The sequence below is a fragment of the Talpa occidentalis genome, unplaced genomic scaffold, assembly GCF_014898055.3.
Source record: "Talpa occidentalis isolate TD23 unplaced genomic scaffold, MPIMG_talOcc4v2.1 talOcc4.8, whole genome shotgun sequence".
NCBI lineage: Eukaryota > Metazoa > Chordata > Mammalia > Eulipotyphla > Talpidae > Talpa > Talpa occidentalis.
In genome coordinates, this window is record NW_023605194.1 from 118,649,804 (window position 1) to 118,661,985 (window position 12,182).

Sequence of the window (12,182 nt, forward strand, 5' to 3'; positions counted from 1 at the left end):
CGGGTCTGCAGGGGCCCCGCCCTGAGGGCCCCTGGAGCCGGACCCCCACACCCCGGCCTGGAGGGGCCCTGGATCTCGAGGGTCGGGGATCTGGAGGGGTCCCCGGCCTGGGGCATCCCTGGATGTGGAGGGTCCGGGCCTGCAAGGCCCCTGCCTGGACCGTCCCCGGGGCTGGAGGGTCCCGCTGGAGGGCCGGGGGGCGCCCCGCAGAGTGCAGATGGGGGCGTCGGGGGCGCTGGCCGCGGCCTGTGCCCTGCCCCTGCGGCCTCGCGGCCCCTCGCGGTGGTTCCGCCCCGGGAATCCCGGGGTTCCTTTTGTCTGTCAGCTGGACTGAGACCGGAACTGGAGGCGAATCCCAGCCCCAGCGCGGGGAGGAGTCTGCCCGGCCCGGGCGCCCGCCAGGCCAGAGCCGGGCCTGGGTCTGCTTATCCTTCCTGCCCGCAGGACCGTCCCCTGCGCCTTCTGTTGTTGTTGTTAACCCCGTCCTGCCCACAGCTGCCGCCCTGGCCAGCAGGCCTGCGTGTCACAAGCCCTGACGGGCGTGCTGCCCAGGCCAGTGGACGCAGCCTTGACCGGCTAGACCCACTCAGGCGCCTCCCCAGGCGCCTTCCCTCCGGCTGGGTCTTTTTGCTGGAATGGAAGAGGTTCCTGTGGGGCACAGAGGCCCCTTCGCCTTAGTAAGGTCTTAAGAATCTAGGGTGGCGATTAAAATCACAGTGTTTGGGAAGCATAAGCATAAAGGAAGAAAAATACAGGAAAATGTAATTATGATGTTGCAAGATTGTCCAAGTTTCTCAAAGCACAGAGCGTGAAGCCTAGTAGGTCTGAGATGTTTTAGCAGGGCAAGTGTATCTTTCAAGCAAGTTCGCAATCGATGATATTTTGCACTAAGATATTTCTCTTTGCTTTATTTTAGTTACTTGTGGGAGCTGTTGATTACCTGGACACCTTAAGCCAAAACACCTCACAGACCTGCCCTCTTGAAAAATGCCTTTTGTGAACGCTGTGAACTCAGAAGGTGTCGGCAGTGGCCTGTCTTCCACCACCTAAGAAACCGTGCTCCGAAGCTGCTCTGACGGGGCAGGGTCCAGACTGACCACGTCCTTCTAGGGGGAAGCGCCCGCCCCCGCCAGCCCCTGGGGGCAGTCACTGTAGGGGGCGCCTCCCCGCGTCTTCAGATGCAGGGTTCTCGCATGGGACCTGGAGAGCCACCGGGCACAGCCTGAAAGAAATCCTGAGCACCCCAGGGTGGCCTCCTCTGCAGCCCACCACCCCAGCTCGACGTGGCCATGGGGCCGTGCCCCGCAGCCCCCTGGCACAGGGAGCGAGCCAGCCAGCCGAGCACTGGGCCGCAACCCTGCAGCTGGACGGCGAGCCCCCTAGATACCCGGCCAGGCCCGGCCCCTGCCCGTCGGAAGGCAGCTTAGTATGCGCCTGTGTCCTCGCGGGTGGGGAAGCCTGCGTGGACGCGGCCGGGGTCTGGCGCGCGTGGGAGAGAAGCCGATCATGACGAATCCCTGGGAAGAGCCCACCTGCGGGATGGCCCAGACCAGCCTGCTGCAGGGGAAGCCGTTCTACTGCCGGGAGTGGGTGTTCCACAAGCTGCAGCACTGCCTGCAGGAGAAGGCCAGCGCCCCGGCCCCGGCCCCGAGTCCCGTTGGTGGCAGCGTTGACGGCAGCGCGGGCCCCGGGAGGACCGCCGCCTGGGGCGTGCTGCTGGTGGGTGGGCCTGGCAGTGGCAAGACGGCACTGTGCACGGAGCTTCTGTGGCCCAGCTCGCCCGCCGGCCTGCAACGGGGCCTGCACCGCCAGGCTCTGGCCTTCCACTTTTGCAAAGCCCAGGACGCCGACACCCTGTGCGCGGGAGGCTTTGTGCGAGGCCTGGTGGCCCAGATCAGCCGCAGCGGACTGCTCCCAGGCTACGAGGACAAGCTCAGGGACCCCGCCGTGCAGAGGCTCTTGGAGCCCGGGGAGTGTGAGCGGAACCCCGCAGAGGCCTTTAAAAGGTAACGGGGAGGGGCCTCAGGAGGGGTGCGGCCTCGGAGCTGTGAGCTGGTCTGCCACTGCCCGGGAAGAGCCTGGAGCTGCACGGGCTTTGCTGGAGCCCAGGCCTCGATTTCCTTGGTTTACAGCAGCGCGGGGAGCCCTGCAGAGACGTCCCCCCGTTAGCGACAAGCACTTCCTGCCCTTTTCCTGTGGCCTGCACTGGGCAAGGCGCTGCTGCCCGGGCCTCTGACCTCCCGGGGGCCGCCTGGGGGAGGCGGCCGCGGGCGGATTCGGAGACAGGAGTGTGATGGGTGCCCTCGTGTGCAGCCACGTCCTCTCGAATGAGATAAGGTCTCCTGGGGAAGGCCCTGGCCCTCTGCGGGCGGGGGGAGCCTGCTGCCACGTCTGGGTGTGCCCCCAAGCAATGGGAAGTCCAGGGGCGTTTGAAGAGGCTCCCTTCGAGGGCGCGGACGCAGTGACAAGCCTTCTCCTCGTGGTCAGTCGCTGGCCAGCGTGGCTCCAGCCCACGTGTGTCCAGGGCCCGCCCCTACTTGCACCACCCCCCGGGGCTCGGTGCGGAGCAGTGGCTGCTGTCCTCAGGGGCGCCTTCCCCCTGCTGCGGGCACGTGGCCCCGCACTTGGAGAGCGCCTGGAGGTCAGGGGGCGGCTTCGGCCCTGGGGCTGCTGCTTCCACGCACACAGCGCAGGTTTGCAGAGCTTCTGTTGGTGACGGCCGAGGCCCTCAGAGGATTTCCGGGGCGCGTTGCACTTAGGCGGGGGCGGGGGGCTGGTCGGGAGAAGAGACAGAGATGGCGGCAGCCGGCGTGGCCCGGCGGGAGACGAGAGGGAACCAGAGGAGATCCTTTTGTTCATTTCTCACCAAAAAACCAAATTCTAAACCGATTTGGGTACGGAACTGTAACGTTCTTAGCAGATGGCAGCTGGTAACACTGGGGCCTCTGTGTGTTCGTGGGCAAACAGCTTCATAGAAAGAGAAAACGGATAAAAAAAATGTTAGTTTCTCACAGACCCACGAAGTTGGGGACTGCAGAGAGAGAAACCCTTTTCACTACTTTTCTTCGGTTTCTTCATGACTTCATAATTTCCAGGTTCCACTCCTGACGCTGTCAGGAAGGCCACGCAGCCCTGCCCACCACGACCTGTGCAGCCGTGGCCCTCAGGGCCCCTCAGTGCCCAGCCCAGCGCCGTCGCCTCTGCGTCCTGATAACTAACGCGCCAGGGGGGCGCCGCTGATCCGGTCAGCGTGGCCGCCTCCCCGCTGACGGGCGCAGCACCGCGCTGCTCGGACGCGGCCTCTGTGCCACACTGTGGCGTGACTGGGCACGGCGAGGCTGCCGCACACCAGGCCACTGCCCGCTGGCACCGGCCCTGCCGGCCGCCCGGCCCCACGCTGGCCGGAAGTCGCGGCCCCGCTGGGGTGCGCGTGGGGTTCCGGCCCTTCGCTTTGCGCGCCGCAGTGGTGCCGGGTTTTCCTTTTTTATCACAGAATCACTTCCAAACAGGACAGTGGTTTCCTTTCTTGGGGTGAATGCTTCAGGGTGCCTCTGGGGTCCCTCGCACTGGCCGCCTGTCCTCACCCTGCGGCCACGCCCCCGGGAGCGCCCCTGACCAGGCCGCACCGCTGTCCTCGCTGGCGGCCCGGGCGCCGCGCGTCTTCCTGCCGTGCGCGCAGCTAAATATAGTCCTTGGTAATGAAACGGGATGTGAAATGTTCGTGTAATTGCTTAATAAAAATAAGTATTAATTAAGGGAACTAATTATATCTCACTTGTGGTTATCTTGGAGAGCGATATTGGGCTTTCCAGAAACCAGTGGCCTTTCCTGGCGGTGACTCACGGCTGGTGGACGAGGCTCAGCTTCGTCCCCCGTCCCCGTGCGTCTCGCTCTGACTTGGGCACCGAGGGTCCTTCTGCCTCCGGGTCTTGGGGCTCTGCCCTGGGCTGGTGTCCGTCGTGACCCTGACCGAGGCCGTCCTCTCGACGCCCTGGCACGGTGCGGAGGACGCAGGCCGGCCCCGGGCCGCAGGCAGAGCCCAGCAGACCTGCTCGGGACAGCTCCTGCTCCGGGGAGGGCCAGGCCCCCTTCTGAATCTGCGCGTCTCCCCCAAATCGGGAGCGGGGCGCCCAGTGGTGGGGTCGAGCCACCCCTCACGCCACTGCCCGGATGCTCTGGGGTGGCCTCAGCCGGCACGGCCTCCTCTGGGGCGCTCAGGAGCCCCCGTCGTCCCGGTCCATGGCACCGGGGGCCCAGGGGGACGGGGATCGCGGCCCAGGGGAACAGGCACGGGGCGCCGGGTGGGGCTCGGCGGAGGAGGTGGAACTGGCTCTCGGCCCCCGTGGGGCTGGTGACCAGGAGGAGCCCCGCAGAGCCCGCCGGGCAGCTGGCCCTGCAGACACCCCTGCGCCTGCGCTTGGGCCCCTGCTCGGCTTGTGGGGCCGCGTGAGGCCTCCTCTCGGGAAAAGGCCCGCTGGCTGCCCGCCCAGTGACGGGGCGGGAGAGGTGCTGTTCCCGCCACGCCCGGTGGCTGCCCTCGGTGCTGGAACGCGAAGGGTTGCCAGCCGGTGCCCACCTCTGCCAGCCCTTCGGTGAGGTTTGCGGGCGCAGTTGCCGGCCCCACGTCAGGGAGGCGCCCACAGGTCCACACCACGGATACCCCCTGCTCGTGCCAGGGGGAAGGCGCCGGCACCTGCCGCCCCTCATGGGCAGCCGCGTGTCTCCCTGTGGACGCGAGCCCGCGCGGCGTGGACACTGGGCCGTCCCGAGGGCAGTGGGGGGCTGCTCCGCCCGCGGGCTCTGACTGCCTCGCCCTTGCAGGTGTGTGCTGCTCCCCCTCCTGGGCATGGCGCCCCCGCCCGAGAGCCTGTACCTCCTGGTGGACTCCGTGGACGAGGGCTGCGGCGCCGCCGAGGGCGAGCACTCGGCCGCCGGCCTCTCCGGGACGGTGGCGGAGCTGCTGGCCGGCCACCACGAGTTCTTCCCGCCTTGGCTCTTGCTCCTATGCTCTGCGCGGAAGCAGAGCAAAGCCGTCACCAAGATGTTCACAGGTAAGCACCCCGCGCCCGCCTCCCAGGCCAGAGCCCCCCAACAGGCCATTGCCCCAGGGCACCCGTGCTGGCCAGAGCGGGCGCTGCTACCACCCCAGCACCCCGTCCTGCGACCACACTGAGCCCCAGCACCACCCAGCATCCTCGGGAGCCACCCAGATGCCGCCCTCGCCCCGGCCAGCACCCCCGGGCCCACCCTCCAGGCCCTCCCCACCCTCCTACCCCACCTGGCCCTGCCTCCCCTCCCGGCACCCCAGCTCTGCTGTGTCCTGTGCTCACTGCTGCTGACAGACACGCGGCTGGGGAAGCTCTGGGGCCCCAGTGACAGCAGCTCACCCTTGGACGCTCTCTGGGGCAGTGCGGAGGGCGGGCGGCGTCAGCACCACCCCTTGGCCGAGCGCCACCACGGCCCTGCATCCACGCCCACGGGACCAGTGGTCCCGTCCTGCCAGCCTCCCCGGGACGGAACCGCCATTGGCAGACGGACGGGCCTCACCCCTGCCCGCCCCGTCTCAGCTCGCCCAGCTGCCCTGAACCAAGCCGCGGGGTGGGCCCCGCCGGCAGGTCCGTGTCGCCTGTGTGAGCTCCCGTGGACCCCTGCCCAGTGGGCAGCCTTGTCCAGAGCCCCACAACCACGGGCCGGCCCACGGCCCTCGGGCCCTGGACGCGGGCGCGGCCAGCACTCAGGAGGGGCTGGCGTGTGGGGCGGGGGCCGGCTGGGCCACCTGGGTCAGGAGTGTCCTTCATAGTCCAGACATCCTGAGCTCCTCGGTCCAGTGTGAAGAACCAGTCACGTGCGTGTGACTGACTCGTGCTGGGCTGCGTGTGTGCCTGGCACTGCAGGCTCCGTGCCGGGGCGTGCGTGTGCACAGCTGCGGGTTCTGGCTCTCGGGTAGACTAGACCTGTCCAGGTGTGTGCCTTCGTCAGGTGTCGTTCCGGCTGTTTTTTTCAGCAGCTGCATGTTTCACCTGGAGCTCAGCGCCCCGCAGCTGCCTTCACGGCTCCCTCTCCAGACCTGCCTGCGGCCCAGCCCACTGGCCCGCGCGGCCACGTGGAGCTCTGCTGGCAGAGTGGTCACCCGTGCCCTGGCCACTCAGGCCCTGGGCCGCCCCGCCTAGGTTTTCCCAGCCTCTGCCCTTGACCCTGCAGTTCTCCCTCTCGGGCGTGTCCGTGGCCTTTCCACGTCAGCTCCACTGGCCAACGGCCTTGGCCAGGGCTCCTCCCGCCCTTTCCTGCAGAGCCGGGTGCCCTTCCGGTGCCCACGCCTGTTGTGGGCAGCACACACCGGGGCTCCCTTCCCGTGGGGCTGGCCCCAGCCGGCCCCTCCCGCTGGCCCTCACCGGCCATCTCGCTGGCCCTCGCTGGCCCTCGCTGGCTGTCTCCAGCCTTTGCCGGATTTCCAGATCCCCGTCTCTTCGCTGCCCGCAGCGGTGTTTCTTCCGGAGGTGAAGCACACGCCTGCAGGCTCACGCCCGAGCCCAGGCCGTCTCCCGGCGGAAGCGAGACTCGGGTTCCCTTTAAAGCCCTTGGAGTGAATCTCGGCCAGCGTGGGGCCAGCGTGGGGCCAGCGTGTCTTACATCGGCCTTGCGTTGCTTATTGTGTTGTCGTCGGGTTAACACAATTTGGCCAAGTTGCGGCTTGCGAGTCAAGCTCTTCCCGACAGTTACCTCAGGCTGCCGTCGCGGCGCCCGGCCGGATGGATGTGGTCGCCGCCTCATGGCTGCGGCTCGCGAGCGTGGGCAGGCAGAGAAACAGCCGGGAGGACGCCAGCTCTCCCGTGTGCCCGGGCGTCCCCGCCGTGGGGCCGGGCCTGCGTGGCACGGCGCCGAGCATGGGGCTGCCCACGGCCGGCCTCCTGACACTGACGTGAGGGGCCCCGGACGGTCATGCGTCCCCCCGTGCGGGCACGTGAAGCGGCCCCCGCCCTCGGGGTGTGGCGGGACAGAGAGGGAAGCCGGCGGGCGGCGCGGCCGGGTCTGCAGTGCTGGCCGCTTGGCCACCGTCGGCGTCCTTGCCGCCGGGCCTGTCCTCGCGGCGGGCGCCGGGCTGGGCTCGGCCGGTGACCTCCCCGTCTCTCCCTAGGCTTCCGCAAGATCAGCCTGGACGACCTCCGGAAGGCCTACGTCGTGAAGGACGTGCAGCAGTACATCCTGCACCGCCTGGACCGCGAGGAGGCGCTGCGGCAGCACCTCACCAAGGAGACGGCCGAGATGCTCAACCAGCTGCACATCAAGAGCAGCGGCTGCTTCCTCTACCTGGAGCGCGTGCTGGACGGCGTGGCCGAGAGCTTCATCACGCTGCGGGAGGTCCGCGACATCCCCGGCACCCTCAACGGCCTCTACCTCTGGCTGTGCCAGAGGCTCTTTGTCAGGAAGCAGTTCGCCAAGGTCCAGCCGATCCTGAACGTGATCCTCGCGGCCTGCCGCCCGCTGACCGTCACGGAGCTGTACCACGCCGTGTGGACCAGGAGCATGTCGCTGACCGCGGACGACTTCCAGCGCAAGCTGGACGTCCTGGCCAAGCTGCTGGTGGACGGGCAGGGCGGCACCAAGACGCTGTTCCACTACAGCTTCGCGGAGTGGCTGCTGGACGTGAAGCACTGCACGCAGAAGTACCTGTGCAACGCGGCCGAGGGCCACCGCATGCTGGCCATGAGCTGCACCTGCCGCGCCCCGCGCCTCTCGGCCCTGGAGGCGCAGGAGTTCGCGCTGCACCTGACGCGCTCCAACCTGAAGCTGGCGGCAGCGGAGCTGGCGCTGTGGATGGTGTGGAGCGGCGCCCCCGTGCGGGACGCGCTGTGCACGCTGGTGCCCACGGAGCAGGAGGTGCTGCAGCTGCTGGTGAAGGCGGGCGCCCGCGTCAACAGTGAGGACGACCGGGCCTCCTGCATCGTGCGGCAGGCCCTGGAGCGGGAGGACTCCATCCGGACCCTGCTGGACAACGGAGCCTCCGTGAACCGGCGTGACAGCAGCGGGAGGACACTGCTGGGCAGCGCCGCCTACAGCGGCAACCTGGACGTGGTCAACCTGCTGGTGTCCCGGGGGGCGGACCTGGAGATCGAGGACGCCCGCGGCCACACGCCTCTCACTCTGGCCGCCCGGCAGGGCCACACCAAGGTGGTCAACTGCCTGATCGGGCGGGGCGCCAACGTCAACCACACAGACCGGGACGGGTGGACAGCCCTGCGCTCGGCCGCCTGGGGCGGCCATTCGGAGGTGGTCTCGGCGCTGCTGCGCGCAGGCGTGCTGGTGGACTGCGCTGACGCCGACAGCCGGACCGCGCTGCGCGCCGCGGCCTGGGGCGGCCACGAGGACATCGTGCTGAGCCTGCTGCGGCACGGCGCCGAGGCCAACAAGGCGGACAAGGAGGGCCGCACCGCGCTCATCGCCGCCGCCTACATGGGCCACCGCGAGATCGTGGGGCTGCTGCTGGAGCACCGGGCGCAGCTGGACCACGAGGACGCCGACGGCCGCACCGCGCTGTCTGTGGCCGCGCTCTGCGTGCCGGCCAGCAAGGGCCACGCGGCGGTGGTCAGCCTGCTGATCGACCGCGGGGCGGAGGTGGACCACTGCGACAAGGACGGCATGACCCCGCTGCTGGTGGCCGCCTACGAGGGCCACGTGGACGTGGTGGAGCTGCTGCTGGAGGGCGGCGCAGACGTGGACCACACGGACCACAACGGGCGCACGCCCCTGCTGGCCGCCGCCTCCATGGGCCACGCGGCCGTGGTGAACACGCTGCTGTTCTGGGGCGCGGCCGTGGACAGCATTGACGGCGAGGGCCGCACCGTGCTCAGCATCGCCTCGGCCCAGGGCAACGTGGAGGTGGTGCGGACCCTGCTGGACCGTGGGCTGGACGAGAACCACCGGGACGACGCCGGCTGGACGCCGCTGCACATGGCGGCCTTCGAGGGCCACCGGCTCATCTGCGAGGCCCTGATGGAGCAGGGTGCGCGGGCCAACGAGATGGACAATGACGGCCGCATCCCGTCCATCCTGGCCGCCCAGGAGGGCCACTACGACTGCGTGCAGGCGCTGCTGGAGGGCAAGTGCAGCGTGGACCACCGGGGCTACGACGGCAGGAACGCTCTGCGCGTGGCTGCCCTGGAGGGCCACCGGGACGTGGTGGAGCTGCTGCTCAGCCACGGCGCCGACGTGGACTGCAAGGACGCCGACGGCCGTCCCACGCTCTACATCCTAGCCCTGGAGAACCAGCTGGCCATGGCCGAGTGCCTGCTGGAGAACGGGGCAGACGTGGAGGCCAGCGACGCCGAGGGCAGGACCGCGCTGCACGTGTCCTGCTGGCAGGGCCACCTGGAGGTGGTGCGGGCGCTGCTGGCCCACCACGCCGACGTCAACGCCGCGGACAGGGAGCGGCGCTCGGCGCTGCAGTCGGCCGCCTGGCAGGGCCACGTCCGGGTGGTGCAGCTGCTGCTGGAACGGGGCGCCGGCGTGGACCACACCTGCAACCAGGGCGCCACCGCCCTCTGCATCGCCGCCCAGGAGGGCCACCTGGATGTGGTGCGCGTGCTGCTGGAGCGGGGTGCTGACCCCAGCCACGCCGACCAGTTCGGGCGCACGGCCATGCGCGTGGCTGCCAAGAACGGGCACTCCCAGATCATCAAGCTGCTGGAGACGCACGGGGCGGCCGGCCTCAACGGCTGCGCGCCTTCCCCGGTCCACGCCTCCGAGCAGAAGCCAGCACCGGCCGCAGCGCCGTCCAGCAGCTCGGGCAGCACGGGCGGGGGCGAGGCGCAGCCCTCCCTGCGGGGCCTGCCCGGGGGGCCAGCCCCTGCCTTCAGCTCCCCCTCCGAGTCCCCGGACTCCACAGCCGACCGGCAGAAGTGCTCGCTGTCCAGCTACTCCCTGAAGAGCTCAAAGACCTCCTCGCTGAGGACCACATCGTCCACGGCCACGGCGCAGACGGTGCCCATGGACAGCGTCCACGGCCTGACCTTCACGGAGCAGATCCAGCAGCACTCGCTGCCCCGCAGCCGCAGCCGCCAGTCCGTGGCGTCCCCGCCCCGCCGCGCACTCGCCCGGCCCGGCCAGCGCTCGCCCAGCAGTGAGTGCGAGTGGGGCCCGGCCAGGCCCAGCCTCAGGCCGGCGAGAACCAGCCCGGGAGGGCGGGCGGAGACCCCGGGCAGGCCGGGTGCGGCGGGGCGCAGGGCCGAGCAGGGCGCGCGCAGCCCAAGGTGGCCGAGTACGAGATGACGCCGCTCGACCGGCAGGCCCAGGCGCCCCCCGCGGCCGCCGCACAGGATGCCGGGCGCCCCCCACCGCCGCCGCTCGGGCCCCAGCAGGGCGGAGAGCAGAAGAAGAGAAACGGCATCGTCACGAACCCCAACTACCACCTCCAGGGCAGCCAGGTGTTCCTGGGGAGGGTCTCGGCCCGCGGGCCGTGCAGGACCCGGGGCACCCGGAGGCGCTGGAGGGGTACCCCTGCCCCGAGGCGGAGCTGAGCCTCAAGCAGGCCCTGCGGCTGCAGATCGAGAGCCCCGACCCCAGCTTCAGCTATAAAAAGGAGACACCCCTGTGAGAGGGGCCGCCCCGGCCAGGACTGGCCTCGTGCCCACCCAGTCCCTCTGCGCCTCAGGCCGTGGGCCCCGGCGGGGGTGGGTCCTGCTGGGGCGGGGCCACGCTGGGCAGCCGGGCTGGAACTCGAGCCGCAGGCCCCGTGCGCGCAGCCGGCCCTGCCCTGTCCACGTCTCCCGGCGCAGCGGGGCCGCGCCTGCATGGCCACCTCCTCCCGCGTGCCGGCTTCTCACGGGAGAGGCCCTGGGCCAGCGGCAGGGGTCATTTGTGCCGTGGCACCCCTGCCAAGCTCCCAGGGTGTCGCTCGAGCCCCGGGTGGGCTCAGGGAGGGGACGTGGGGCCGTGGGTCCAGGGGAGCTCGAGGGGCCGCCCCGGTCGCTGAATAAAATGTCTTCACGCTCCCACCGCAGCGGGCGCCTCGCTGCCCAGGGCCTTCGGCGGGAGAGGCGCCTCTTGTGCAGGGAGGGCCGGAGCCCACGTGGGGTCCCGCGCTGCCCATGGGCGCGCTGCCCCATCCCTCGTCCCGGTAAAGCTGCGCCTGCCTGCGCCGAGGCCTGGCAGCCCTGCCCGGGAGCGCGGTGGGCCCGGGTCGTGTCCAGGACAGTGGGCAGCAGCTCTCGTGCTCCGGGGAGGTCCAGCCTGACCGCGTCTCGTGCCGCTGCCCACATTCTCCATTTTATAGGCGGAGTGGACGGCGCGTTAGGCGGTCAATGCAAGATCCAGGCAGACCTTCGTGGCGCTTCAGGGGAGGCTAACCGCGGGCTGCGCGGCCACCGGCGGTGACCAGAGGACCGGGCCGCGCTGCGCTCCCGAGGCCCGAGACTGCAGCTGCTCTGCCGAGGCCGGTCGTCGCGTCTTCGCTCCGGGGAAGAAGCACTTTTTTTAATGCCGTTCTCTGATAAAAGCCGGAAGTCTTCTGAGTAAAGTACTTGAAGTTGAGTTGGAAAACGCGCGTGTGCCGTGATCAAATACACGTGGCAAGGCCTGCTCCTCGTCTTCATTCTTTTCTTCTGTGGCAGAGACGCGCCCGCGCCGGCTCAGCCCGTGGCCCTTGGCCTGCCCGGGGGCCCGGCGTCTACACCCGTGCTCGCCCCTGGACGGCCGGTCACGCACTGACCAGTCCCAGCAGAGCGCTGAGGGCCCAGCGTGGAGAAAGGCCCCCGAGGGCTCCAGGGGCTCCGGGCCCGTCTCCTCTGTCCAGGGCAAGCGAGGCCCTGGCCGGCGCAGCTGAGGTGCTGAGGACCTGACCTCGAGGGAGCAGTGAGCGGGCGCGGCCGGCGGAGTGACCGGCGGGCCTTGCGGGGCGGGTGGGCCGCAGCGGGGCCTGGTGCTCGGGCGGCCGCGCTGATGGGGTTTGCACGTGTCGCCACGTGTCCGGTGGGGTCTGTGGCCAGGAGAGCCGATGGCCCCCTGGGCCCCTGTGGGCCTCCGACCAAGGGGTGCGGGCTCAGATGGGGGTGTCCGGGGACCGCAGGGTGGTGGCTTGGTGGCCAGGGTGCTGGTTTTGATCCGTGGATCAGCCCCAAGGATCTTACAAAATGCAGAAATCCGGTGCTTTCCAGGTGGTGTGGGGAGGGAGCGGGGAGAGGGAGACC

The 12,182-nt window shown here is 69.5% G+C and overlaps 1 protein-coding gene across 1 annotated transcript; it reads left to right on the plus strand.

Annotated features, from left to right (window-relative positions):
- Window positions 1-258: 258 nt before the first annotated feature.
- ANKRD50 (ankyrin repeat domain containing 50) lies at window positions 259-10,714 on the plus strand. The gene is given in 5 exon segments (XM_037496418.1): window positions 259-2,006; window positions 4,822-5,051; window positions 7,136-10,231; window positions 10,234-10,440; window positions 10,443-10,714. Coding segments are annotated over 5 exon segments (4,260 nt in total). The 5' UTR covers window positions 259-1,428; the 3' UTR covers window positions 10,592-10,714.
- Window positions 10,715-12,182: the final 1,468 nt, after the last annotated feature.